This window comes from Sorex araneus, chromosome X (genome assembly GCF_027595985.1).
Source record: "Sorex araneus isolate mSorAra2 chromosome X, mSorAra2.pri, whole genome shotgun sequence".
NCBI lineage: Eukaryota > Metazoa > Chordata > Mammalia > Eulipotyphla > Soricidae > Sorex > Sorex araneus.
Window position 1 is genome coordinate 326206611 of NC_073313.1, and position 26667 is coordinate 326233277.

The 26667-nt window shown below is 36.1% G+C and overlaps 1 protein-coding gene across 3 annotated transcripts in view; it reads right to left on the reverse strand.

Annotated features, from left to right (window-relative positions):
* The window catches only part of WDPCP (WD repeat containing planar cell polarity effector), a 326531-nt gene that overhangs the window by 186275 nt on the left and 113589 nt on the right, over positions 1-26667 (reverse strand). For all 3 annotated transcript variants that reach the window (XR_008627320.1, XR_008627319.1, XM_055121824.1), the window contains exons 7-9: positions 19256-19370; positions 16942-17075; positions 12295-12486 (exon numbers count right to left, since the gene is read on the reverse strand). Coding sequence is in view for 1 of the 3 variants with exons in the window: in XM_055121824.1 (XP_054977799.1) it covers positions 12295-12486; positions 16942-17075; positions 19256-19370 (441 nt within the window). In the remaining 2 variants the exon portion in view is untranslated. The remainder of the gene's footprint in view (positions 1-12294; positions 12487-16941; positions 17076-19255; positions 19371-26667) is intronic.

Sequence of the window (26667 nt, forward strand, 5' to 3'; positions counted from 1 at the left end):
CTCGAGCACCCAGGTTGGGGGAGCCTCTGTGTAAGGCACAAAACAAAAGAGAAATACTTAGTTTACTACTAGAGTTTATTCTAAAATCTGTTTTCCTCCTCACTTTGCATAAATGTATTTTAAAAAAGGAGAGGGGCTGGAGTGATAGTATAGCGGGTAGGGCATTTGCCTTGCACACAGCCTACCAGGTTCAATTCCCAGCATCTCATACGGTTCCCTGAGCACCGCCAGGAGTAATTCCTGAGATTCCTGAGTGCAAAGTCAGGAGTAACTGGAAACCAATCTCGGAACCCATTGACTTTTGGCAGAACTGCATCTGGACTGAGCATTAAACTATGGCACCATGCCACCCTGGGTGGGAAAGGGTGTTCCTTCCATACTTTCCCTCCAGTGGCACCATGGCCGCCACCTATTCAGAGTGTATGGGTCAGCCAGGTATGAGAGTGCAGTCACGAGACTGGGGCCTCATGGGGTGGGGGGGGTGGAACCGGCCCCTTGCCTCCTTCAGACTTATTACTAAAATATCAGAAATCTAAAATTTAAAGTGGCCACGTAACATCATATGCTCTTCATAACCAGCAATATAAAACAAATTATCTAATGATGAATTTCCAGCAGGTCTGATTGTTGGGGAAAATTCCACATTATAATGGTTTTTTTTTTTTTTGTCAAAATACTGAATGCGATCAAAGTGGAGAGAGAGTAAAGTGGAAATCATCTGCCACACAGGCAGGGGCAGGGGTGAAATGGGGGGTAAACTGGGGTTCTTGGTGGTGGAAAATGTGCACTGGTGAAGGGATGGGTGTTTGATTATTGTATAACCGAGACTTAAACTGAAAAGCCTTGTAACTGTTCTCACAGTGATTCAATTAAAAAAAAAAAAACAGGAATAACCCTTGTGCATTGTCGGGTGTGACCAAAAAAGGCAAATAAATAAATAAATAAATAAAAGAAAAATAAAAAAGGAGATTAAAATTTATTTTTTACTTTATTATGAAACATAAAGACATGTAAAACTAAAAAAGGACAATATGATAAATGTAAAAACCAACTTTCTAAAATTCTATTCCTTTGCTCAAATTTTTGAAAGAAATTAAGTATCAGACACAATTGAGATTTGAGAGATTTCATTTCCCCCACTCCATCCCCCCACTCCCCGGCAATGAATAAATCTAACATTTATTCCTGTGCATATTACTCATCAGCTTTGAACAGTTTCAAACAACACATAGCATACTTCTGAAAGTTGTAAATTTTTAGCACAGTGGGTAGGGTGTTTGCCTTACATGTGGCTGACCCGGGTTCAATTCCTCTGCCCCTCTCAGAGAGCCCGGCAAGCTACAGAGAGTATCCCATCCGCATGGCAGAGCCTGGAAAGCTACCCATGGCGTATTCGACATGCCAAAAACAGTAACAACAAGTCTTACAATGGAGATGTTACTGGTGCCCTTTCGAGCAAATCGATGAACAATGGGATGACAGTGACAGTAATCATTAAAATATACTGTAATCCGAGTGGGAGACTAACATCCAAGAATTGTAGAAACAACTACCAGGAGGTTGACTCCATGGCTAGGAGGCTGGCCTCACATTCTGGGGAAAGGGCAACTCAGAGAAGGGATCACCAACTATAATGTAGTCGAAGGCCATGTGGGAGAAGGGAGTTGCGGGCTGAATGAGGGCTAGAGACTGAGCACAGTGGCCACTCAACACCTTTATTGCAAACCACAATAGCTAATTAGAGGGAGAGAACAGAAGGGAATGCCCTGCCACAGTGACAGGGTGGGGTGGGGGGAGATGGGATTGGGGAGGATGGGAGGGATGCTGGGTTTACTGGTGGTGGAGTATGGGCACTGGTGAAGGGATGGGTTCCCGAACTTTGTATGGGGGAAGCATAAGCACAGATGTGTATAAATCTGTAACTGTACCCCCATGGTGATTCATTAATTAAAAATAAATAAATTTATTTTAAAAAAATTAAAAAAAATTAAAATTAAATTAAAAATTTTAATTAAAAAAATATATACTGTAATCCCGTTTAGCTTAACTTACTTTGGGGGGAGGGTTAATCAGAGTTCAAGTGCCTTTGTTTCAACTTTTATATAGCATTCATCCACTGAATGTTCTAGAAGTCATGTTTTCAATCTCTTGTTAGTGGTCACTTAAGTTGTTTCTATTTTTTTTTTTTTTGCTATTACAATGTTGTGGACACCACCACGTGTTTCAATGAGTTGCTCTCCTTAGTATAGCTTCATCCATACCTTCATTCATAGTATCTGTTTCTATGTTTTCTCTATTGTGATTAATAATTTACTCTGAATAAGCAATGAAGAATTTCCTAGTACTCCACATTATTATCCAAATGTATAGCTACTAAAAACCAAAATAGTAATAATTATGTACAAATGAATCCATCTTTTGTTTATAACATTCAAAGAAACTTGATTGTACATTGGATAAATATAGCCAGCCTTCCATATCTTCAGGTTCCACATCAGAAAACAAATTAACCACAAATTTTTTAGAAAACACAAATTTAAGATAATCACAAATTTTAAAAAGGCAATTAGATCTACTATGTTGCAGATGCACTGAAACATGTAGCACTTTTTTGGTCATTATTTCCTGAACAATACAGTGTAACAACCATCTGCATAGCATTTGCATTGTATTAGATACTATAAGTTATCTAGAAATTATTCAAATTATACAGATAATATGCATATATTATATGAAAATTTGTTGTAATTGATATGAGTATCATTAATAGATTTTACTGAGACAAACATAGAAGCAATGCCCCAAAGATACTAACCCCAAAGACACAATATTTTAAAAATAAGCACAAGAGGCATGAAGAGATAGAAAAACAGATAAAGGGCATGCAATGTTCATGGCCAAACTGCCAGTTGTGGCCCCCAAACAAATACAAAATGGACATTATCTATTAGTATAAACATACCCTTATTCATATTTTAGTATAATAAAGATCAACATATATGTTTGCATTAATACAATTCTTCAAAACATAAATATTTGTAAATAATAGTCAGTTTAATATAATAAAAATCTTTGTGAAAAAGAAAAATAGATCAATGGGATAGTCAATAGAGAGCCCAGAAAGAAATACACAGATAAGTTTACAGAGATACAGTCAACTAACCCTTAACAAAGGAGTAAAACGTAGGTCAATAAAAGATAGTCTTTTCAACAAATAGTGTTGGAACAACTGGACATCTACATGTAAGAACATGAATCTAAACAAAGGCCTTAGACTTTACACAAAAAGCTGATTCAAACTCATAAAATTTTTTTATTCATGACCACGAATATAGAATCCCTGATTCCAGCAAAGTGGCACAGGCAGTGGTACTTTCTTTTTTTCTTTTTGAGTCACACCCGGTGATGCACAAGGGTTACTCCTGGCTTTGCTTTCAGGAATTACTCCTGGCAGTGCTCAGGGGACCACATGGGATGCTGCGAATCAAACCTGAGCCAGTCTCGTGCAAGGCAAATGCCCCACCCACTGTACTATTGCTCCAGCCCCAGTAGTGGCACTTTTTTAATCCTCTAAATTCCTACATAAAAGAAACAATTCAACTAAAAAGCAAAATGAAAGATCCATAAATTATCTATAAACTAATTGGGCAAGATTAAAAAAAAGAAAATTGGCAGCAGGGAGATAGCTCACAGGGCTGGAGCACAGAGCTTGCATGCACAAGGCCTTGAGTTCAATACCCAGCATTGCACAGTCCCCAGACCACCACCAGGTAAAGCCCTGCAGGCTTCTGAGCATCACTCTGGGATGCTACACTTAAAGCAGGTAAATCTTAAGCAGAAAAAAAAACAGAATAGAAAAGGAACATGCAAATTATAAGATATGTAAGCACAACAATGAAGTGTTTTAAATAAATAATTTAGAATTATGGGCTGGAGCCACAGCACAGCGAGTAGGATGTTTGCCTTGCACATGGTCGACCCATGTTCAATTCCTCCGTCCCTCTCAGAGAGCCCAGCAAGCTTGCCCGCACGACAGAGCCTGGCAAGCTACCAATGGCATATTCAATATACCAAAAACAGTAACAAGTCTCACAATGGAGATGTTACTGGTGCCCGCTCGAGCAAATCAATGAACAACGGGACAACAGGGCTATAATAAATGTCAATAATTGTCAATAATAGACATGTTATTATTGACAATAATAATTGTCAATATTGACATGCCATACTATATGGAATATAAGAAAGTGAAAGTAATGACAGTAACATTCTGTGGGAGCAGAAAGGGTTTCATGTAATCATGAAAAAATATATAATTATATCTCAGTGTTTGATAACATTAAGGTCCCATGGATACTTCATTAAACAATATATTAATTCTGTGGGGATTTCTTTATGAATTTCTGACAAGAAAGAGATTTTTAAAAAAACTATATTGTTATATGGTTGACTAATACAGAACATATATTTATTTGGAAAATATATTTGTTTGATATTTTTACTTAAGTTAAATATACTTAGAATGTTTTTAAATGCTTTTCATCAAATTATACTTTATTAAAAGTTGGTTATGTTTTTACTTTTCCGTCAGTTACTGTTTCTATAAATCACTGAAAAAGTATACTTTTTAATTCTTATGGGATAAAGTTATATTTATAAATTTCTATTCCCATAGTCTTGATATCAGGCTTTTAGATTTAATATCATCCTATGTCCCTCTTCTTCTGACTTATTTCATTCAGCATGATACTCTCCAAGTCTATCCATCAATAAGCGAATGTCATGACTTCATTTTTCCTGCTGGCTGTGTAATAGTTCATTGTGTAGCTGTACCATAATTTGTTTAACCAGTAATCTGTTCTCAGGCACTCGGGTTGTTTCCAGATTCTGGCTATAGTAAATAGTGCTACAATAAACACAGAAGGCAGATGGCATTTCTACTGTGTGCTTTTGTTCCTCTGGGGTATATTTACAGTAGTGGTATGCTGGGTCAAATGGAAGTTCAATTTCTTGTTTTCTGAGGAATGCTCATGTTGTTTTCCAAAATGGTTCAACGAGCTAGCATTCCCACAAGCAATGGATCAGAGTCCCTTTCTCCCCATATCTGTGCCAGTATGGGTTGTTCTTGTTCTTTTTTTTTCCTTTTTTCATTTTGGGTCACACCCAGCGATGCTCAGGGGCTAATCCTGGCTCTGCACTCACGAATTACTCCTGGCATGCTCAGGGGACCATATGGGATGCTGGGAATCAAACCTGGGTCGGCCTCGTGCAAGGCAAATGCCCTACCCGCTGTGCTGTCACTCAGCCCCGTTCTTGTTCTTTTTGATGTGCTCCAGTTTCTATGGTGTGAGACAATATCTCAGGGTTGTTTTAATTTGCATCTTCCTGATGGTTAACTATGTAGACCATTTTTCATGTGCCATTTGGCCATTTGTATTTCAGGGGATTGATCTGTGGTTCAGAGCCTGTTTCAAGTGTTGGGGGAGAAGGCAGCTGAGTTAGAGAAGGGACCACTATGAGAGTAATAGTTGGAAATGATCACTGTGGGTAAGAACGGCATGCTGAAAGTAGGTAAAGAAACACACATGATAACCTCTCAGTATTACAACCCATAATACCCAAAATGAGAGAAAGAAGTGCCTGCCATAGAGACAGGCTGGGGTCGGGGAGGGAAACTGGGGACACTGGTGGTGGGAAATGTACACTGGTGTTGTACATAGGTGTTGGAACACTGTGTAACTGTGTAACTGAAACCCAACCATGAATAGCTTTGTAACTCTGTGTCCCATGGTGATTAAAAATAAATACATAAATATGTTTTTAAGATTTAAATAATAAATATTATTTAAACATTTATTTAAATAATAAATATTCTTTAAACATTTATTTAAGCAAATAAATGTTTCTTTAAAAGAAGATTTAATATTTTGTTTATCTACTTTTTTTTCAAAGGGGTCCCTCCCAGTGATCTCAGCCAACTGGGTTGGGGATTCAATGTGAAAGACCGAGAATGCAGTTCAATGCTCAGGTCTTGTAGTGCCAGGAATTACTGGAACCACTTTAACCGTGTTCCATGGGCCTCCAGGACTACACCTGAAAATGTTTAGGGGACTATATGGTGCTAGAGATCGAATCAGTGTCAGCCACATGCAAAATATCCATCTTAACCCATACAACTATCTCTCTGACCCTTCTGCTATGTCTTTAAAATTAATTGGCAAAAAGAAATCGAGGGAATTTTTAAATATGCATACCTATGATTATCACCACACTTAGTACAATAGTTAAGATATGGAAACAACCCAAATGCCCAACTACAGATGAATGGATCAAGAAGTTGTGGTATATACATGCTGGGGAAAAAGGCAGCTCAGATAGAGAAGGGAACACCAAGTAAAATGTGGTTGGAGATCCCGCCCAGGAAGGGAGATGTGTGCTGAAAGTAGACTAGAGACTGAACACAATGGCCACTCAGGACCCCTATTGCAAACGACAACACCTAATTGGAGAGAGAGAGAGATCAAAAGGGAGTACCCTGTCACAGAGGCAGGGTGGGGTTGAGGGGAGATGGGATTGGGGGGGAAGGATACTGAGTTTATTGGTGATGGAGAACGAGCACTGGTGGAGGGATGTGTTTGTGAACATTGTATGAAGGAAAAACAAGTTCTAACATGTGTGAATCTGTACCCTCATGATGATTCACTAATTAAAGAATAAAATTTTAAAAAAATACAAAAAAAAAGTTGTGGTATATAAACACAAAGGAATAGTATGCACCACAAAGAAAGAACAAAACCATACAATTTGGTACAACATGGACAGTTCTAGAGTGAAGTCAGTCAGAAAAGGATAAATATAGAACTATCTTTTTCATATGTGGGACTTAAAGTTACACAGCAAGGTAGCAACAAAGGGAAAAAGGCAACACAATAGAACTGATCCACACAATTGAGTTGGGGGAAGAGGACTGAAAGGGAGGGGTACTGGGGCGGGGAGGGGGGATACACTGGTGAGGAGTGTGGTATTGAAATTATGTGCCTGAGAAACCATCATTAACAGTGCTGTAAACCACAGAGCCTCAGTCAAGTTTGAAAAGGAGGGATGTTTTCTGTGTAAAGTATTTTGAAAGTACCACTCTACTCAAAAAGCCATTATGAAATTAATACAGCTGAAAATTTAAAATGCTTGCTCAAGTACAAAGGTAAAAGAAGAGTACCTTGTGTTGTCATGAAATTTTTGACAAAGCAAATAGCTATTTCTAAAAATAGCTTTAGAATGATGGCAATATCTTTCCAGAAGGAAGTATAAATAGCTACGGGATTTAAGTAAAAATAGTACCATATTATATACAACAATCCAAACATGCATCATCAAAACTATATTTAATGAGATTTCTGACAATTTTCCTTTCCTGTATGTAATCAACTGGTATTTATCAAAAGATTTTCCTCTAGACTACATAACTCTCTCTGCTTTGTGCTTATAATTAAGATATGCACTGTTGTTTAGAGCTCTGTGGTGTGAAATTAGATCAGGATTTCTCTAATATCCATAAAATAAATTTAAAATATGTTCCTCCTCTGAAAGACAGATAATTCAGTCACAGAGAGATTATTTCTATGTTTCTTTTGTTTTCTTTTTGTGTGTTACTGCTTGGTAAGCCAATTTTCTACTTACAATCTACTGTTAAAACTCTCATTTGGTTCAATATGTGGGCTTTATCCTTTCCATGGTCGGTTATGCAAAAAAAGATGGCTTTTTTTACCTCCCAGTTTCCAGTAAAGCAGTCCTTCTCAACTTGGGATGCACATGAGAATCACCTAGGGAACCTGGTGCCTCCTCCCCATCTAGAAATTCTGATGTAACTGGTCCGGGTAGGCCCCTTTGTAAAGCTCTGCAGGTGATTTTAATGTGTTGCCAAGGCTAGGAATCACTATTCTATGATCTTACTACTGTTCAAATAAAAGGTTAGGTGATTGAACTTGAATAGGAAGTGACTTTTAAAAAATCCTATCGCTTAATAATTGTAAACATTTTTTTGTATTTTTTAGTTTGAATTTAGGATTTATAAGTATATTATATTTTTTATTCTGACGATCAGCTTAAGAAGTCTAATAATGGTCTCCAGTGAAAAAAGAGATATGCCCTCACTAGTACTTTTATACACTAGTAGTCTTATGTTTTTTACATTAAAATTTCTTTTCAAAATTTTAGTCATCATGATTTCAATCCTGACTGAGGGTTTCACACATACATCACTTAAAGCCCCCAGAGTTAGACTAATGATTTTAGTTCGTTATATTTTTAGTGTGCTACAATTTGTAGTTGAAGTATGTGTTTTAACAGCACAAAAATAAACAATTCCCTAGACATATCTTTCAAAACACATTATCTTTCATTTACTGAGTTAACCTGAGAATCTGAAAAGAAAATCCTTTAAAATTTTTCCAACAGTTTAATTATGACAAAAGGAATGAAAGGGCAAGAGCCAGTTAAAAAAAAATCAGTTAAAAAATTCTGGACTAAACATCTTACTGCATCAGCATAAAAAGTGGAAGACACTAGAAATATAAATAGCCACTGGTAAAATAAGAACAGCAGTAAGCTCTTGGAAACTTTGATAAAGGTGCAATAATTTTGTACAACAATATCACAAACGTTAACACTACTGTAAGTATGCTGAACTATAATAAAAATTTTTAATTTTTAAAAATTAACAAACTTAAGTTCAAGAGAAAAGACCACATCACTATATAAAACTCTATGAAAATCTATCAACTTACATAAAATGGAAGCTCTTCCAATATGCAAATAATAGAAAATGATTCAAGGTGAAATGAATATTCTTTTGTTCTGTTTCACTTTTTTTGGAACCACACCCAGTTGTAAGCAAGGCTAACTTAACTTATGGCTCTGAATTCAAGGATCAACACAGGGAGGCTTGGGGGAACGATATGGCATACTGGGGATCAAAGAACCCAGGTTGGCCAAGGGCAAGGCAAGGCCCAACCCACTATACTATCATTCTGACCCAGAAATGAGCATTCTTAAAAAGCAAATACTTGAAAATGGTGTCAATCATGAAAAGAAATCTAGCTTTCTTAAAAAGGCAGTTAGAGCAGTTTTATAGGTTTGTTTAACAAACATTTAGGTATCAATTCCTTTTGGTATTGTTTCAGAGTGCAGAAAAAGAAAAAATAAACAGTTACTTCATGAGGCTAATAAAACCTGGATATAGAACTTAAAGCATTGGGGCTGGAGCGATAGCACAGCGGGTAGGGCGTTTGCCTTGCACGCGGCTGACCCGGGTTCGATCCCCAGCATCCCATATGGTCCCCTGAGCACCGCCAGGAGTAACGCCTGAGTGCAAAGCCAGGAGTAACCCCTGTGCATCGCCGGGTGAGACCCAAAAAGAAAAAAAAAAAACTTAAAGCATTAAAGGCTTCATATGTGCTCAAATAAATGATTGGGACCTATTTTAATATTCCTTCTTTACTATTTAATTTACCATTGCCACTGACTCCTAAAAAGCTTACACACATTTTACTCAGAGTAACATTTAATACTTCATAGCATTTACTTGTTTTCATATTTGTCTCCCATGTTAGTGTTTACCAAAATCCTTAAAACCTGGCATGAAATCCAGTGCTTTATCCCAGTCACACTTAAGTAGACATGTAGTAAATTAAGGTAGAAATACTGGCAATGTGTAGAGGAATAAGGTGGGAAATAATGAAATAGTAAGTAAACCACTTGTACAGAACAGAGGTTTGGAAAAAGCACAATAGAAAGGTACTTCAAGGCTCATCAAGAAACATATTTCAGCACCAAGGCTGAGTTTAGCTCTAGACATGTGAGCAAGAAATAGCTAAATTAGATCTGTGCTTCAAACTCTAGACAAGTATGTTTTCTAGTTTCCATGTATCTCTCTGTCCCCCTTGCTAGTCTATCTAGTACTCCATCTTGCTGTCCTGGTTTCTCTCCTCTCTCTCTCCAACCTCCAACTCTCTGTATTGGGGGTAGTCACCACACCCCCACACCCAGTCAGGTGGCAAAATCAACATATCAAAAGCCCTTCTTCTGCTCAAGGGCAAAATACCACTTAGGTGTGTTTCTGCTCTCCTTTGTTCAGTAACTTAATTAACACCTTAATTCTATTTCTTAATATTAGTTATTTTGTATGGAAACAATAAGACATACATTGAGCTTTTAGGGTGGCTCTCCAGGGGACATCTCACCACAGACTCAGACTACAGTGCTCTGGCCAGATTAATCATTCCTAACTCTAGCAGGGTCTGAATCTAGTTATTGCTTTTTGGATCATGATAGCATTTGTCCATGACCATGCTCTTAACTTATAGTTAAGCATTATGGCACTTTGACCAGGCCCATTCCGATGCCAGGGTAGCATATAGTTCACAGCTTCTCCTGGGTCCATACAGTTCCTCACTGAGACCCTGCTTTTGGGGTGCTAGGAAGAAAGAGCAACTGAGGCTTAGATCGAGAGAACAGTTGCCCTGGAGGTAATATTATCTGGAGTCAATAAACTTCCAAGTTACAAAAGCAAAGCATTAACTGTCTTCTTGTGCCCATACGAAAAAGACATTGCTCTGAATTAACTATGCAAAGGACTTAAGGAGAAGAGAAAAATAATATATACAAGTCAAGAGAACACAAAGAAAGAAATTATAAGTAGACACAGAGGAATGGGAGCACTGTGATGGGAGCAACCCAATAAGCCTAAGCTCCCTGCAGCAAGGCAGAAAGGACAAACCAATGTTTCCTACAAAAATGCACTTTCTTGGCATCACAAAATCTTACATGAAACATTGCAAGTAGCTTAATTGTTGCCACAAAACTGAAAAAATTCTGGAAGGAAACTAAAAATTATTCAGTCTTAGAGCAGTCTAAAGGGTCATAAAGCAAGATAAATTAGGAAAGAATAGAGAAAACATAAACTTATTCATTTCTATCAGAATAGTAACTTTGAGAATCCCTAAAGCTAAGAATAACAGATTTAGAGAAAATGAAGAAACATTACTTTAGGCCGCTTAGCAGCAGAATCTTGAATGTGGGGAGGGAAGGAGGGAGTGAAAGGGGGGAAAAAGGGAGGAGGAAAGGAAAAACAAAAAGGAAGGAAGGGAGAAACTATTTTATTCAAGTAAAGGCTTTTAAAAAGAAGAAGGAATTGTTTTTTAAGTTATAAAAAGTAGATTTACATACTCAAAGTACTGGTATAAGCAGAGTGAACACACAAATTCACAATAATGAAAGATGACAAAAACAGAGTCAGGAATAAATAGGGTAATATTTCTTTGTCTTGGTCCCTTTGGTTGAGCCTTTTGATAATTCTTGCCCTAACCATGGGTCTTTTCCAAAATGGACACTGGACCAATGTTTATTAACTGATTAACTGAAATTTGGAGAATGTGATTAAAAGCATAGCTTGATAGGCATGAAGTCCTATGCAAACAGTAATGGTAATACTAACAATGATAACAGTAAGATTTACATAGCCATCACTGACTGAGAGTTTATTTTATGGAGGTAAAGCTCTAAGTACATGCATTAATTCACTTGCCTCTCTTCATTAATTTTATTATTCAAATACTAAATTCATACCAAATAAAAGCTAATAATTTTATTAAGTATAGAGAGCTAGGTAGTGGCAAGGATGGGATTTGAATGCAGAGCCTGGGCTTATTTTGGACAAGGGTATCCAGGGCATACCCAGTGATGCTCAGGAGGTCATGTGGTGCTGGTGTTGGGGCTGAACATGCATCAGGCACATACCCCTGTGCTATCTCTCCAGCCTGGAGGCCTGTGCTCTTAATCATTATGCTATCCAAGCCAGTCATAGAATTGTTGGTGTAGCCTGTAGTTATACTACTTTTAAGAAACCCATTTCATATAAAATTTACTTACTTGAATATTTAGAAAGCAATTCTAGGTTTTTAAAAATTATTCACATTTATTTTACGATAGAAAACTAGTGATTTTCAACACCCAAAAGGAGAGAGAACAAAAGGGAATGCCCTGCCACAGAGGCAGGGTGGGGTGGGGAGTATGGGGTGGCGGTGGTGGGAAGGATACTGGGATCATTGGTGGTGGAGAATGGGCACTGGTGGAGGGATGGGAACTTGAACATTATATGACTGAAATATAAGCACAAAAGTTTGCAAATCTTTAACTATACCTCATGGTGATTCATTAAAATAAATAAATTTTAAAATAAGAATAGAAAACTAGTAATTTTATTTGTCATTCAATAAAATCTATTTGCTTTAGATTTACCTCCAGTCTTCCTTGAGCACAACCCAGGAGCAGAAGATTCGCTTTGTCCTGCTCGGAAGAAATGGGGGCCCAAGGCCAAGCATCATCACTGATGAGTGGCCACCAGCAAACCACCATATCCTGAGCACAGTTGACTGCAAGATGACGCTTTGTTGTTCTGTTTACCGGGCCAGGAATTTCACAATAGGAAATCTAACAGTAAAGAAAGAAGCACATAATAATTTTTTAGAGATGCAAAATCCTAAAAGTATTATGAAAATCAAAGCGCTGGTAAATGTAGATAAATGCAATAAATATGCATATTAAATATGTGCTTACGAAGGCATCAGAATTTACCAAATTTTTTGACACATATATAAAAAAGACATATGTTCAATATTCTCCACCATTTTAAGCAGAGGATAGGAAAAGAAGGAATGTGGGTTAGGGAGAGACTGGATGTAGCAAACCCAATCAATACCACACTGTACAGCCATGGTTGCTGGACAGCACCAGCCTACACACAGAATTTAAGGTCGACTGTATTAAATGACAAGTTCAGTACTGCTGACCAAGAGTGTCTGAGTACTGTTTAAGACATAACACGTTAACAATGACTGACAACAATAAAAGGAGAAACAACTTGAGGCAAACATCACTTTAAAAATATAGGAGACATACACATATATTCTGCATAAAGGGATAAGCCACAGCATCATGCGTAAAAGTTTATGCAGCTTTTGAGAATTATGCTTCTCTTTCTTAGGGAGGATTTGTAGAATTTATTATTCAAACTATGTTATTTTGGAACATGGTTATTTGAAAACATAAGCACGGCACCATCTGGGTGACACATGCCAAGGAAATATAGATTGCACCGTATTTCTGCTTAAGGAATTAATGGAAGGTTGATAGCTTGGAAGAAAAAAAAAACTATCTTGCCATTGCTGGTCAGCAATAATCGAACCACTTTCTGGGGATTAAGCGCATGGCTAAGCCTACTGGACCAGACACTAGCAAAGGGCAGGGGGTCTTCTTATCAGAGAAATGCTTCTGGAGCCAGTCTCACTACATGACAGATTGCTTTCATATTCCTGTCTGCAAGGCAACAAAGGATGGCAGTAATGCGATAATGCCAGAGTGCAATGGGTGTTAAGAACCCGTTGCATTTATGTATTGTATTTAGTAAATAATCAGGCTCATCCAAATTGTGATCTCACCACTCAACCAAGACCATTAAAATCAAGGTTAATGCTTTAATAATCCTCTGCTATTTTTTTAATATGGTCAAAAGGAACCCTTTTCTATTTGCATGGCCATAATATTATTGACCTCTTCATCCTCTGAATGCACATCAAAAGGAACTGAAATCAAAGTAATTACCAGTGTTGTTCTCTCATGGTAAACATTTAACTCCTTACACTGTCCCTTCACTGTCAAATAAATTGAATTTGATTTTTAAAATGTAGACAGAAAAACTTGTTAAAGGTCAAAGTTTCAGGATATTTACCCTGTAATTTTCTTTACCAAAATTATTTCAATCTGAAAGAATTAAATTATGGTACAGCTGTAAAGAAAAGCAGAGTTAAAACATTATATTATTTCCTTGTTTTAAAATACAAAAAATGGTCAATGTCCAGCAAAATAGATATACTATATGCTTTGAAGTGAAAAATTTTATATGCAATCCCCATTATTTTAGTTCTTTTTATTTGAGAGAAATGCCACAATAGACTTAATACTAAGTCCTTTAAAATAAACGTACAGTATTTTAATGTCCTACTTGCCATGTAAATGTATTATGAATTTCTAGCTAAAGAAATAAATGTAAAACAAAAAACTGGCACATTTAATTCTCACATAATTCACATCATGGATGTTATCTGAACTTTCATGTTTCCTGTGAGTTGTAATGACATTAGAATCTATCCATGATGGCCAAATAAAATGATCAAGTATTGTAAAATATTCTTCCAATGGGCAAATGGCAGTATTTACTAAGTTTTAAATGTCTATATTTTAAATAATGAACCAGAAAATGAAATTCATGGGCTGCCAGAGGGAAGCAAGATACTTCTGTAATGTAGAAAAATGTTATGTACTGAAATGGGTTCTTTGTGAAGTGACTATAATGCAATAAGAATTACTCTTGCTGCTCAAGTTAATATCAATTATTAGGTATGATTTTCATAATCAAAATAATCATGTATCTTTTATTTTGAAAATTGTTACTTTTCTTTTAAAATAAAATAAAAAGATCCCAGAGGGCCAGGGAGATAGCTTAAATGTAAGAAGACTTGCATAACATGTGTGGGACCCTTAGTTCAATACTTAGCATCAAATACTGACTCTTCTTCCCACCCCCAGTATCCCTGGGTGTAGCTCTGACCAGTCTCCAAGCAACAGTGGGTCCTAGAGCTGTTACGGTTGTGTCACTGAAAGTGCTTCCACCCTAGAGGGTAGTCTCCATTTTAAAAGAGCCTGGGGGAGGGGGTGGGAGATTGGGAGAGTGGGGTGGAGAGTGGGAGAGAGAGGGAGGACAGGGAATGAGGGAGAGAGAAAGTAAGGCTGGATGTAGTTCAAGGATTGAGTGGCTGAGCCAGATACAAACTCAGTACTCATAGGGTTCACTAAGTCTCACCAAGAGTAACTACTGAGCACCATGCCAGGAGTATTCCCTGAGCACTGCCAGATATGAATTGCCGCCCCCCCCCCGAAAAAATAAGGTCATGGAGAAACAATACATCTAATTGTTCAAATTTAAAGTCAAAGAAAGAACAAGCTAATTAGTAACTCCTTTACTTGAGGTATAATGGCCCATATATTAGGTTTATTTTCCACATATTTTCATAAGAACATTCTGATACTTTCTGCTGTCATTGTTATTACTGACATTACTATTATTAGTAGTAGCAGTAGCTAATATTGTTCAGCTGAAAACACTCTACCAAGAAATCTACCACACCCAAGAGAACAAAATAAGTCACACATAATTTTTTATAAAAGCATTAAAAACATTTAAATGGTGAGTTAGGGGCCAGAGAGAGAGCATAGAGGCTAAGGTGCTTGTCTTGCTTGTCACCCACCCTGGTGCAGATCCCCAGCAGCACACATGATTCTCCAAGTACTGAGAGGGGTCATGAGCACGGGTTCAGAGAAAGTCCCTGAGCATCCCAGGGAGTAGACCCAAAGCTCCCCTCCACAAACTGATGCATGCATTAATAGTAAACAAACACTTCAAGTAAGTCTACAGTTAGTTATTCTAGAAAATAACACCCCATTAAGAACACTAATGCCATTTTTTAAACTAAAAAAAATACAATATATTAGTACCATTGATTTCCAATTAAAAACCACTGTTATACAAAATACTATTATAACATGTTCATAAAAATGGCAAACAAAATCAAACTGAAGTTTATTACCATAAAGAAGAAATAATGTATCTTATCCCATGTTAAAATCCTCCTTACTAGAATGGGTATTTTTGTTTGTTTGTTTGTTTGTTTGTGGGTCATACCCAGCAATGCTCAGGGGTTACTCCTGGCTCAACAATCAGAAATTACCCCTGGCAGTACTCAGGGGACCTCGTGGGATACTGGGGATCAAACCCAGGTCAGTCGCATGCAAGGCACACACACTCTACCCACTGTACTATCTCTCCAGTCCCTAGAATGGATCTTTCTATTAGGCAAAAAAATTAAATCATACCTTCAGCAAACACTTTATTTATAGTAAGGAATAATATCAAAGAGCAAAAGTTAGATTAAATACTACTATTTCAAAAGACACATATAGGAAGTTTCAAGGCACAAAGCTGATTTCTAAAATTCTTTGCTCTTGCTATAGAAACTCTAAGTATGGTATAAGTGTGCATCTTTTTTAAGGAAGCTGTATATCAGCTCTGTTCCCAGTGAACAGTGAACTGTCTCAAATCCACGTCACAGAGGCTGGATCAATCTTGCAAACACAAGTCATTGCTGAAAAGAGGCCCTGAACTGAAACAGCCTGGAAAATGTATTAGATACTCATCCTAGCAGAGAGTATGCCTTCCAAGCAGTTAAAATGTAATGTGGCAAAACTTAAATTAAACACATCATTTAAAGTAAAAATCCTGCCTTAACAGATATAAAGTCCCTGATACAAGGAAACAAATTACCTGGAGTTAGTGAAGGAAGAGATACTAGCACATGAAGATTTCTTTTTGCATTTTTCCAGCTATAGTTGGAAATTGGTAGTGATGGGGGGTGTCTTTCCATTTCTTGTTTATTACACTTTACTATTAATCTTTGAAAGTGCTTTCCTTTCTTGTGAAATGGAAGCTAGAGAAGCTAGACTAGCCTAGAAAAATGACGTGGGTGCTTTAGGGGAAACTGAGAAGAGTGTATATGCTACTCTAGCAACAAAATCATTTTTCAAATGTGTAAAATGCCTTTATTATCTGTTATACTTCTACAATAATATGTGAATTTCTCCAATATGCCCCATATGCCTTAGTTTTTTCCCCCTAACAAAAGTAATCAAGAACAACAAAAGTTGGTATGGCAACTACTTCTAGTTAAACAAACTGAAACCTATATTGCTTAAGGATAATGAACATCATATAACTCATGCGATACGCCAGCACACCTAACTAAATAATAATGACATATAAATTGAAATCTCTACCTTATAATCCAGGGATGAGAGTTTTTCCAGTCTTCTATTTACCTCAGGAGAACCCATCTTCTTGGTAAACTGAATAAAACATAGTTTGTTTTGTGCCAAGAATGATAAGATGATAAAGTTGTCGGTGAGAAGAGCTAAGGAAAAAAAGATCAATGATGCCATCAAATACTAAGTCAGAATAAAATAATAATGAATTAACATACCATGGGCTTAAAGTATTTTCCTTTTTCCTATATATTCAATATGAGTGATTGGAGATGGTTGAAAATTGGGGTTAATAAAAAAAGCACACTTACATAGGTTATTTCATGCTTTAATACAAAGATGAAAACATTTATTTTTATTTGTGTTAGCCTTTCACCCTGTATTCATATAACATAAGCTATCTGAGAACTGTATTAATTAGGGATCATTTATTTTTTCACAAAAATCTTATTTTTTAATTAAAAAATTTTAATCAATTAATCTTTTTGAGAATATATAAGCAATAAACTAAAGCATATTATTCCAACTGTGCATCTGAATATTAATATTTAATATAAGTATTTCTGTAGTTTTATTTCTAAAGGACTCAAGTTGTGAATCTGTAGAGAGCCATTAATGGTATATAAAATTAATTAAAAAATAATTATTTGAATTTTAGAATTTTTATGTTGTTCCTTAAAGAAATTATTAAATGATTTTTCTATTTTTCTTTACTTCCACACCCCTAGCTGTGTAAGCAGTAACCAACAGCAGATCTACACAATTACAGAAGAATCTGGAAAACTGCCAAGAAATCACATTGTTATCGTGGTCTCATGAGAATGTATTATTTGGGGTATAAATAAAAGAAACAAGTGAAAAAAGATATCTCAGAAACATGAATAGTGTTAGAAGTCTTTTAATTCTTGTAAGGGAACATCACCAATATGACAAAATTATCACAGTCGCTATTTTATTTATAGTGTCAGTGAAAGAGTCAATTATTAGACATATGAAAATAGAATCTTTTCCATAGACAAGCTGCCTTAGCACCATATTCCTGTAAGGAAAAGGAAATGGCACACTTTAATCCTACCTCCAGCATATCATGAGGAATGTTGTTAATTATAGCCATCCTGCAGGGTGCTTCTCTTTAGGATGATGAAATTGTGTCTGATTTATTCAAAGGTAGCTTATGAGAGCACAAAGCAGAAGACGGTGTCTGTATTCTTACCTCTCTCCTTTCCACTAGACCACACTTCCTCTGATTCATTTACTATGCTGACAACTAAGAATACTTCAATCTCTTTCTTTGACTATTTAAGCCTAGAATAGTAGAACAAAAGCTTAAAACTTCAGAACTTGCTACAGTATAATGGGGAGAAAATGGGCCTTTTAGATAGAACCTGGGTTGAAATCTCAGCTGTCATTTTTTGAGATATTTCCGAGTATCTCATGGGAATGTTCCTTAGCGGCCCAGTTTCAATTTCTTTACCTATTAAATGAAAAAACTGTACATTATCAAGTTGTTTTCTGAATTATATGAAAAGGGTAAGTTGGTGGAGCAAAGAAACTTTTAAGTATCAATAATACTAGTATTATCATTCTACCATTTCAATAAAGCTTTAGATTTTTTCTCATGTATTTTTGTCATGGTTGTGATGTCACTTAATATTATTCAGATTTATCTATATTTATTTGATAAATATTTGAAAAAAATTATTTGTTTTTAATATCTAAAAATATTGCTCAAACGTTCTAGGATGTACTCACAAACTTTCTTAACAAATAATCTTAAGAGACAAAATATATTTTTATTTTAATGGTAGCATGTTGACACATTTTAAGATGAACTTGAAAATGTAAAACATATAAAGTGCCAACTATTGTAAGACTGATTTTTAAAGAACACAACAACAACAAAAAACTTGCAAATACCTTGAAAATATCTTGAAATTTAGGATGATCAGATTGTGTCTGACTTATTCAAAGGTAGTTTGTGAGAGCACACAGCAGAAGCTGTCTGTATTCTTACCTCTGTCCTTTCCACTAGACCATACTTCCTCTAGTTAATTTAATAAGGAAGTATCTTGAAAGAAAGTATCTTGAAAATACTTTCACATTTAAGAGCAAAAAATACTCAGTATGTGACCCTAACATGTGACAAAAAACTTTAACATTAAGTATTAGTTCCAACTTGTATTAGTCCCCAGGGTTGTGACTATGCTATTACAAGCAATTACTTGTGTTTGCAAGTCCCCAGTGGTAATAATTAGTCTACCTGTTGACACACTATTTCTCCTGCCCCACTGTTAATTCAGGCAATTGATTTGCACACAGGGGTAATTACCATCACTGATGGTGTCTGAGATGAGCTTCCCCACCAAGCTTCTGTCGATCACCACTTTTTCCAGCTGAGGCCCAGAAAGGCTTAGGGACACGAGCACACCTGAACCAAAGAGGAGCTAAAACAAGGTAAAGCAAGAGGCAGGGCGGAAGATGCAATGAGAATTAGAATCCTTTAAAAAGTTCTCTCCAGATGTATGTCTTATACAGATATTTACACATACCTTTACATCAACAAATTATAAAGTTTTATCATAAAACAAAAAAACCTGATCACTCACATACTGAAAAAAATACAGGTGATGATGTGACACAGTAAGTGCATTGATTAAAGATTGATTAAAACTATATGCAAAAAACCTAATTTAGTTCATGTTTACTAAAAGCCTGCTCTTCTAAGAAAGCAATATGCAGAAATAACTGCCATGCATATGAAACTGCAAAGCGTCCTGTTTAAATATTTTGAAAGATTTATTATTTATAAATTAAAAGATTTCTTCAAATTTTTGTGTTCATTGATATACATTAAATATAGGAAAGATACCCTTTTACAATATAAACTGACTACTATGATCTATTTGGAATTTAAATCTTACAAACAAAGATCTTGTCAATATATTGTATCAAAGGTTATGTGAAGGACAGGGATATAGGGAGCAAGTATTGCATGTACAAGATCATGAATTTGCTCCTCAACATCCACCCCCCCCCACAAATATACATAAATCAGAAAAATTTAGGCAAATGTTGAAATTTAAATATATAAATAATGCATATGAACATATACTTAATAATATATTTAAATATATTACTTAAATATAAATGCAACAATATAGTTAAATATATAAATAAGTAAATAAACATACCGGAAATAATTTTTCAAGAACAGATTTATAGTAAATATTAATTAGTGTTCATCCATCCACCCAACAAATCCACCCAACAAAAGACGACGGATATCACTGTTAAGATTTTATACTGTTCTTTTTCATTTGTGGCAGCATAATTCATTCATCCCCAAATGTTTAAAACTTCTGAAGGAACTATGCATATGTGTTTGCTTGTTATCTCTGAGATTACAAAATATCAACATTGGAAGGAATTGTTTCACCTTCAAGGCAACATACTCAAAGCAGATGATTCATGGAATGGCATATGGTATAAAAGGGAAAAAAACTATTGTCAGTAAACTAATTATGAACATGCTAGCCAAACCAAAGACAATTATGATTTCAAACAAAACAGGGGAATTCCCCGCCTACCTAGGCATCATGTCCCAGCTAGAAAGAATGATGGCGTGTCAAGAACATATTTGGACGTGAGTGAAAGATGAGCAGTGTGAGAGATTGGGTTAATGTAAAAAGAGACCATTACTAGGTTAAGATAAAAAGACCCTTACCGCAACACATTTTAGGAATACGAATTAGAAAAGGAACTAAAGAACATTTTTCTACTTAACTATTAAGGGACACATTCTAGTTACCAGAAAACTTTCTTTTAAGTGAACTTCATGACTTAATAGACACCTATTTTATATTTGCACCTCCTGCCACCTCAGAACAGGGAATAGAGGGTGATGGGGAAGGAATGGCTAAAGACTTGATAACCTTTTTCTTTTTTGGAGACTAATAAAGAGAAGACTCATTTATTGAATTTTTTTAACTTCACAAATGAATCTCTATTGAATTACATTTAGCACTGTATCTTTATTTCAAACACTGACATTTACCTCTGGGGAATTAATGGGAATCATTAATGGGAACCCCTGTTAATGATATGCTATGGCTGTGACTCTCCAAATTTCTCCTTCTCAGACTGGCAATTTTAGGGTCAGCTCACATCTTGTTTCCCCTCACTTGCAATTGACCTTTTCTTCCTTACCTAGTAAGTTGGAAGGAACTAGCCCTGAAATCTGTCCCTTTCTCTATATTTTTATCTCCTTTATACCTGTATTTTTCAGTATCCAAAGAGGTCCCTCTAATAGACAAAACTCTGAAGAGCTCAAATCTCATAAAAATGGGATAAAATTTATACATAACCTAGACACATCCTCCTATAAAATTTAATCATATCTAAATATTTATGATACAGATACAATGTAAATAATATGTAATTATTATTTTTATAGATAATAATGATAATTAAATTCTGTCCATGTAGACTTAGCTTCATAGAATCAATTATTCTCTGGTTATTACCACCTTATGCATATATATTAGACGACTCTTCTCTATACATCTCCAGAGCCTACAACAATAGTTTAGTTATACACAAGCAAGACACATAGTGTGTGATAAATGAAGAACCATAATTAACTGAAATTAACTGACTACAGGATCAGATAAGAGTAAGAAGAAAACCTGGTTTAATCTTCCACTTCCACGGGTCATAAAAATTCCTTTCCTTAGCGTTCCATCAGTATCCGTACAGCATTAAGCCTATACCTGAATAATGCCAGTGACCAGTGGCTCATTACTTCACAGCAAAATGATTCCACTATTAGGCAATCCTGAAAAACTAATTATTTTTTTCATTCAACAAAAACTGTTGCTTATATGCAGAGTATTCAATTTAGTGACTCAAAGTTGAATCAATTACAAACCTTAAAAAATGGTAAGGTAAATGGGAAGCTAGAAATAGAAGCAAATAAATATAATAAAGTGTTGCTACTGGTTTATTAGAGGACTAGATACTGGAAAGACTAGAAAAACTGAGGAGGTGGTTGACACTGGAATTTGAGGAAGAAGTAACAAAACCTTCTTAGATCTTCAATAATATCTCCAGCATTTTTTCAACAGCACTCTTTATAAATATTAAAAATAATAAACAATAGTTAGGAGCATGAACTATGGTATCTTTATGACTATCCTATACTATGTAATCTTGAGGTAATTGCTTAACATTTTCATAACTTCCTGTCCCCATCTGAAAAAATATGATAACTTCTATTTGTATAAATCCAGTGTAGCTGGAGCAATGTGAAAGTATACTTGAAAAGAAGATGAAATCAGAGATATAATTAGGATAGGACTTTTGATGAGAAGACTGGATTTTAAGCAATAAAATTATAGTAATCTTGTTTATGCTTAAAAAAGAGGTTGGAAGCAATACAAAATAAATTATTTAGCATCTACCTTTGGGGCAGGCTTAGGTGGTGGTGATAAAACTAGAAATAATGGTGGTGGAATTGGTGTTGAAATATTGAATGTAATCAATTATTGTGAACAACTCTTTGAAAATAAAATAAAAATTAATAAATTTTTAAAAATAAAAAGAGGTTAGGCCAAGAGACAGACACCATCAGAAAAGTACTATAGTTATCCAGCTGAGAATAGATGATTTCTTGGAAGATTTCTTCTAGAACAGCAATGGTAGGGGAAATTATATATGAAATTTGAGATAAATTTTAAAGGGGATCAATAGGACTCATTGGAGATTGGTGTGGCATACAAAAAAATATTCAGAAGGTTTTGAAGCTAAGTAACTGGTTTTCTAAGTAGCTAATACTGGAGAAGTAGCAGATTTGGATTAAGGAAATCATGCTTGGTTTTAGACTTGTAAGTAAGGTCCATGAACCTTCAACTAGAGAGAAATGAGTCTTAAGTACAAAGTGAAGTGGAGACTGGAGGTATTTGGGGGTCATTAATAACATACATGCAATTTTTAAAGTCCCAGAATTAGTAATTTTCCTTTAAAAATGAGTTTTCATGGAGCCAGACAGTAGAAAGGTGAAGGCACACATCTTGCATACAGTTATCCAGTTCAATCCCTACATCTCATGGTCCCGTCAGCATCACTGAGTATGCCCCTCAGGGCCCTGACAGGGACTGCTGGATCATCCCTTGTCAGCAGTGCTATATCTGTGGGTCTTCCATTTAAATATCAGACAAGCTGGCCAAGAATCACTGGGTGCAAACTTCACCCCTCTTCCCGAAGAATATTTATTGAGTCATTTTGAGAACAGTTACAAAGCTTTCAGGTTTAAGTCTCGGTCATACAATGATGAAACACCTGTCCCTTCACCAGTGCACATTTTCCACCATCAAAAAACCCAGTATAAAAAAAAAATAGTATACCCCCCCATCCCACACCCTCTCCTACCTGTGTGGCAGATGATTTCCACATTACTCTCTATTTTGATTACATTCACTATTTCGACACCAGACCTACCATTATTTGGGATTTTACCCCAGCACTCAGATCTGACGAAAAGGCAACATTAGATAATTTGTATTCTATTGCTGGTTATGAATAGCATATGATATTGTGATTTTGGAATTCTGAAATTTTAATAATTAAATCTGGAGGGATTTCTGCCAAAAGCCACTGGGTTCTTAGATTTGTTTCTGAGTCTCCGGGATCATGGCTTAAGCTGCTTGATCAGTAGCCAGAGGGCTCATTTGTGTGTGGCAACTCGGGGTCTCATTGGGGTTGGGGAGAAGGGCAGGAAAGGGCCAGATCCACCCCCATCCTGTGAGGCCCTGTGTGTCTCGTCACTGCAGGCTCATACCTGGTTATCCATTGGCCTCTGGAAAATGGCGGCCAATGAGCAACCAGGGGAAACCAGTGGAGGAACGGCACTGTTTCCCACCTGAGGTGACACAGGGCTGATCCAGATGCATTTCTGCCAAAAGCCGCTGGGTTCCGAGATTTGTTTCTGAGTCTCTGGGATCATGGCTTAAGCCACATGATCAGTAGCCAGGAGTAAGCCCTGAACACATTTGGGTGAAAATTAGCCTCCTCTTATTGAAATCTAGTTTGGGTACTCATTAAGAACAAGGAATAGTGCCATTTCAGATTTCTAAATATCTTACGACATAAAAGGTACACCCAGATACCATATTTTTAAAATAAAAAGTACAAATAAATAAGCTAATACATTTTTATAAAACAGCCTGTGGGGAAGCATAAAGTTTCCAAGAACTGGTGTCAAAAATACTCCTGGGTATAGTAAGGGAGAACATTAGAATTTAAAAAAAAAATCTTGGGACTGGAGCAATAGCATAGCGAGTAGGGCTTTTTGTCTTGCATGTGGTCAACCCAGGTTAAATTCTCAGCGACCCATATGGTCCCCCGAGCACCTCCAGGAAAAATTTATGAGTGCATGAGCCAGGAGCAACCCCTGTGCATCACCAGTGTGACCCAAAAAGCAAAAAAAAAAAAATCTTAAAGTCAGGAATAGAATATTCAATTCCAGGGGCCTGATTATATTACAGGGGTTAAGGCCATTGCCTTGTATGAGGCCAATCCTAGTTCAATATCGGGCACATATGGTACCTGAGCACCTCCAGAGGTAATCCCTAAGTAAGATTAGAGAATCAGAAGGAAGCTCTGAAGAATGCTGGGTATGGTGCCCAAACAAAGAACAAAATAAAAAACAAAGAATATCTTATCCCAAGCAGAAAAGAACTTTTACCAAAAATTCTTAAGCCTTTAAAAATGAAAATAATATATACAAGATTTGGAAAAACAAGAAGGAAAGAGGGTATAAGACAGTTTCATAATCTACTGCAAAGAGTATAGTCAGAGCAAATTTGAGCTTGTGAAAAGATCCCATAGTTGAATCTGAGAAGACCCCTGTCATTTTCCAATAGTGTTCAAATTTTAATATTGTTTCTCTGGCAAGGAAAACAGTAACAGAAACTTTTTCTTTTCTCTAACAACCACCAGCCAGGAAGTATCTCCCTTATTTCTGCTTTTCTGCTCGACCATGTTTCTTTCTTTGCCTTTATCATTTTATTTTTTTCTAAATATGCTCATATCAGGTGTGTTCTCTTCAAGAAACTGGCAAATAAGTCCTATAATCCTCAGATAGCTCTAGAAATTGATTTCCATATAACTTTTTTTTTTTTTTGCTTTTTGGGTCACACCTAGAGACACTCAGGGGTTACTCTGGCTCTGCACTCAGGAGTCACTCCTGGCAGTGCTCGGGGGAGCATATGGGATGCTAAGAATCGAACCCGGGTTGGCTGTGTGCAAGACAGACACCCTACCCATTGTGCCATCGCTCCAGCCCCTGGAGTTCATAGAACTTAGATAGAATTGGAAGTAAAATTGTACTGGGAGAAGAAAGAAAAAAATTAGATGACAAAATTAAACAAAATAAAACTAATAGCCATAAGAATCTCAGATTTACTAATGTAGCAGGTTAAAATAAGAATGTTTTCTACATATTTCAAGTATACATATGGAGATACAATAATGAATAAGAGTATATTCTAGATAGGATATGTATAGAATATAGTAGAAGATACCATCCCAGAAAGGAGTGAAGGTTTTGGTTAGGATAGATGATTGCTTCTTAGATAAAGTTGTTTAGTGGACACAAAGAAGATAAGTATATCATACTTGGTCTCAAGTTTTAAACTGGTCCAGTAATTGTGAATGCACTGTTTTATATTAATGATCACAAACAAGTCCACTAAATTTATTATTTCCATTGATCAAGAAAACAATCTCCAGATTCATGCAATTACTATCACACCTATGAAATGAAAGGGAAAGACATGTAGGTTAAGAACTGAAAATCACAGTGGGTGATATGTGCAATTCATAACATGAAAGATCATGGTATCAGAAATGAAATTTGAAGAGAGAGAGAGTGCTAAAGCATAGAAAAATAGCCAAGACATCCCTTGTGGAAGAGAGAAAGATTCAAAGAGATAACTAAGTATTAGAATGCAAAGAAAAGTCTAAGTCTGAAGCAAAAAAATTGAACCATTAAAAAAGTCATTCTCCACTACCCAGGTGCAATTAATTTACATCAGGGTAATATCCAATACTTCCCCTCTAAACTTGTCCCCAAAAATCCAATAATGGGATAAATCTGAAAAAGCTTTTGAGAACTGCAGACAAATTACCCTGTAAAAACTTATACTGAAGAGTGTCTCTGATCTCTTTAGCAGATAACCTAAACATGTTCTCTGTTAGAAGATAGACATGTCTTCTGTGATTTACTCCTTCAGTTATCGAACATTGAGTAGAGAAGGAAACCATGCCAAAATAATGAACTCAATTGTAAACAGAAGTAAATACAGTTAAAACAAAAATTAAAAAAATTAATTGGATCACAATAGAGAATTGTCTTAAAGCCATGAGACAAAAGGATAAGAAATAAACAGGTAACTTTTCCAGACAGAGAAGCTAACAATAGGGTTTCCTGGTTATCTGTGATATAAGTCAACATGGAATAATTGTTACATGCCTAGAAATTTGCTTGCTGCATCTATTTCAATTTAAGGATTCCTGTTTTGGCGTTTTCTCATTATGAAATAAATTATGCTATGATTCAATTACTAATTTGATTTTAAGTCCAGCTTCTACAAATATAGTAATTAGTAAACATGGTAACTCCTAGAGGGGCTGGAGTGATAGCACAGCGGGTAGGGCATATGCCTTGCACGCAGATGACCCGGG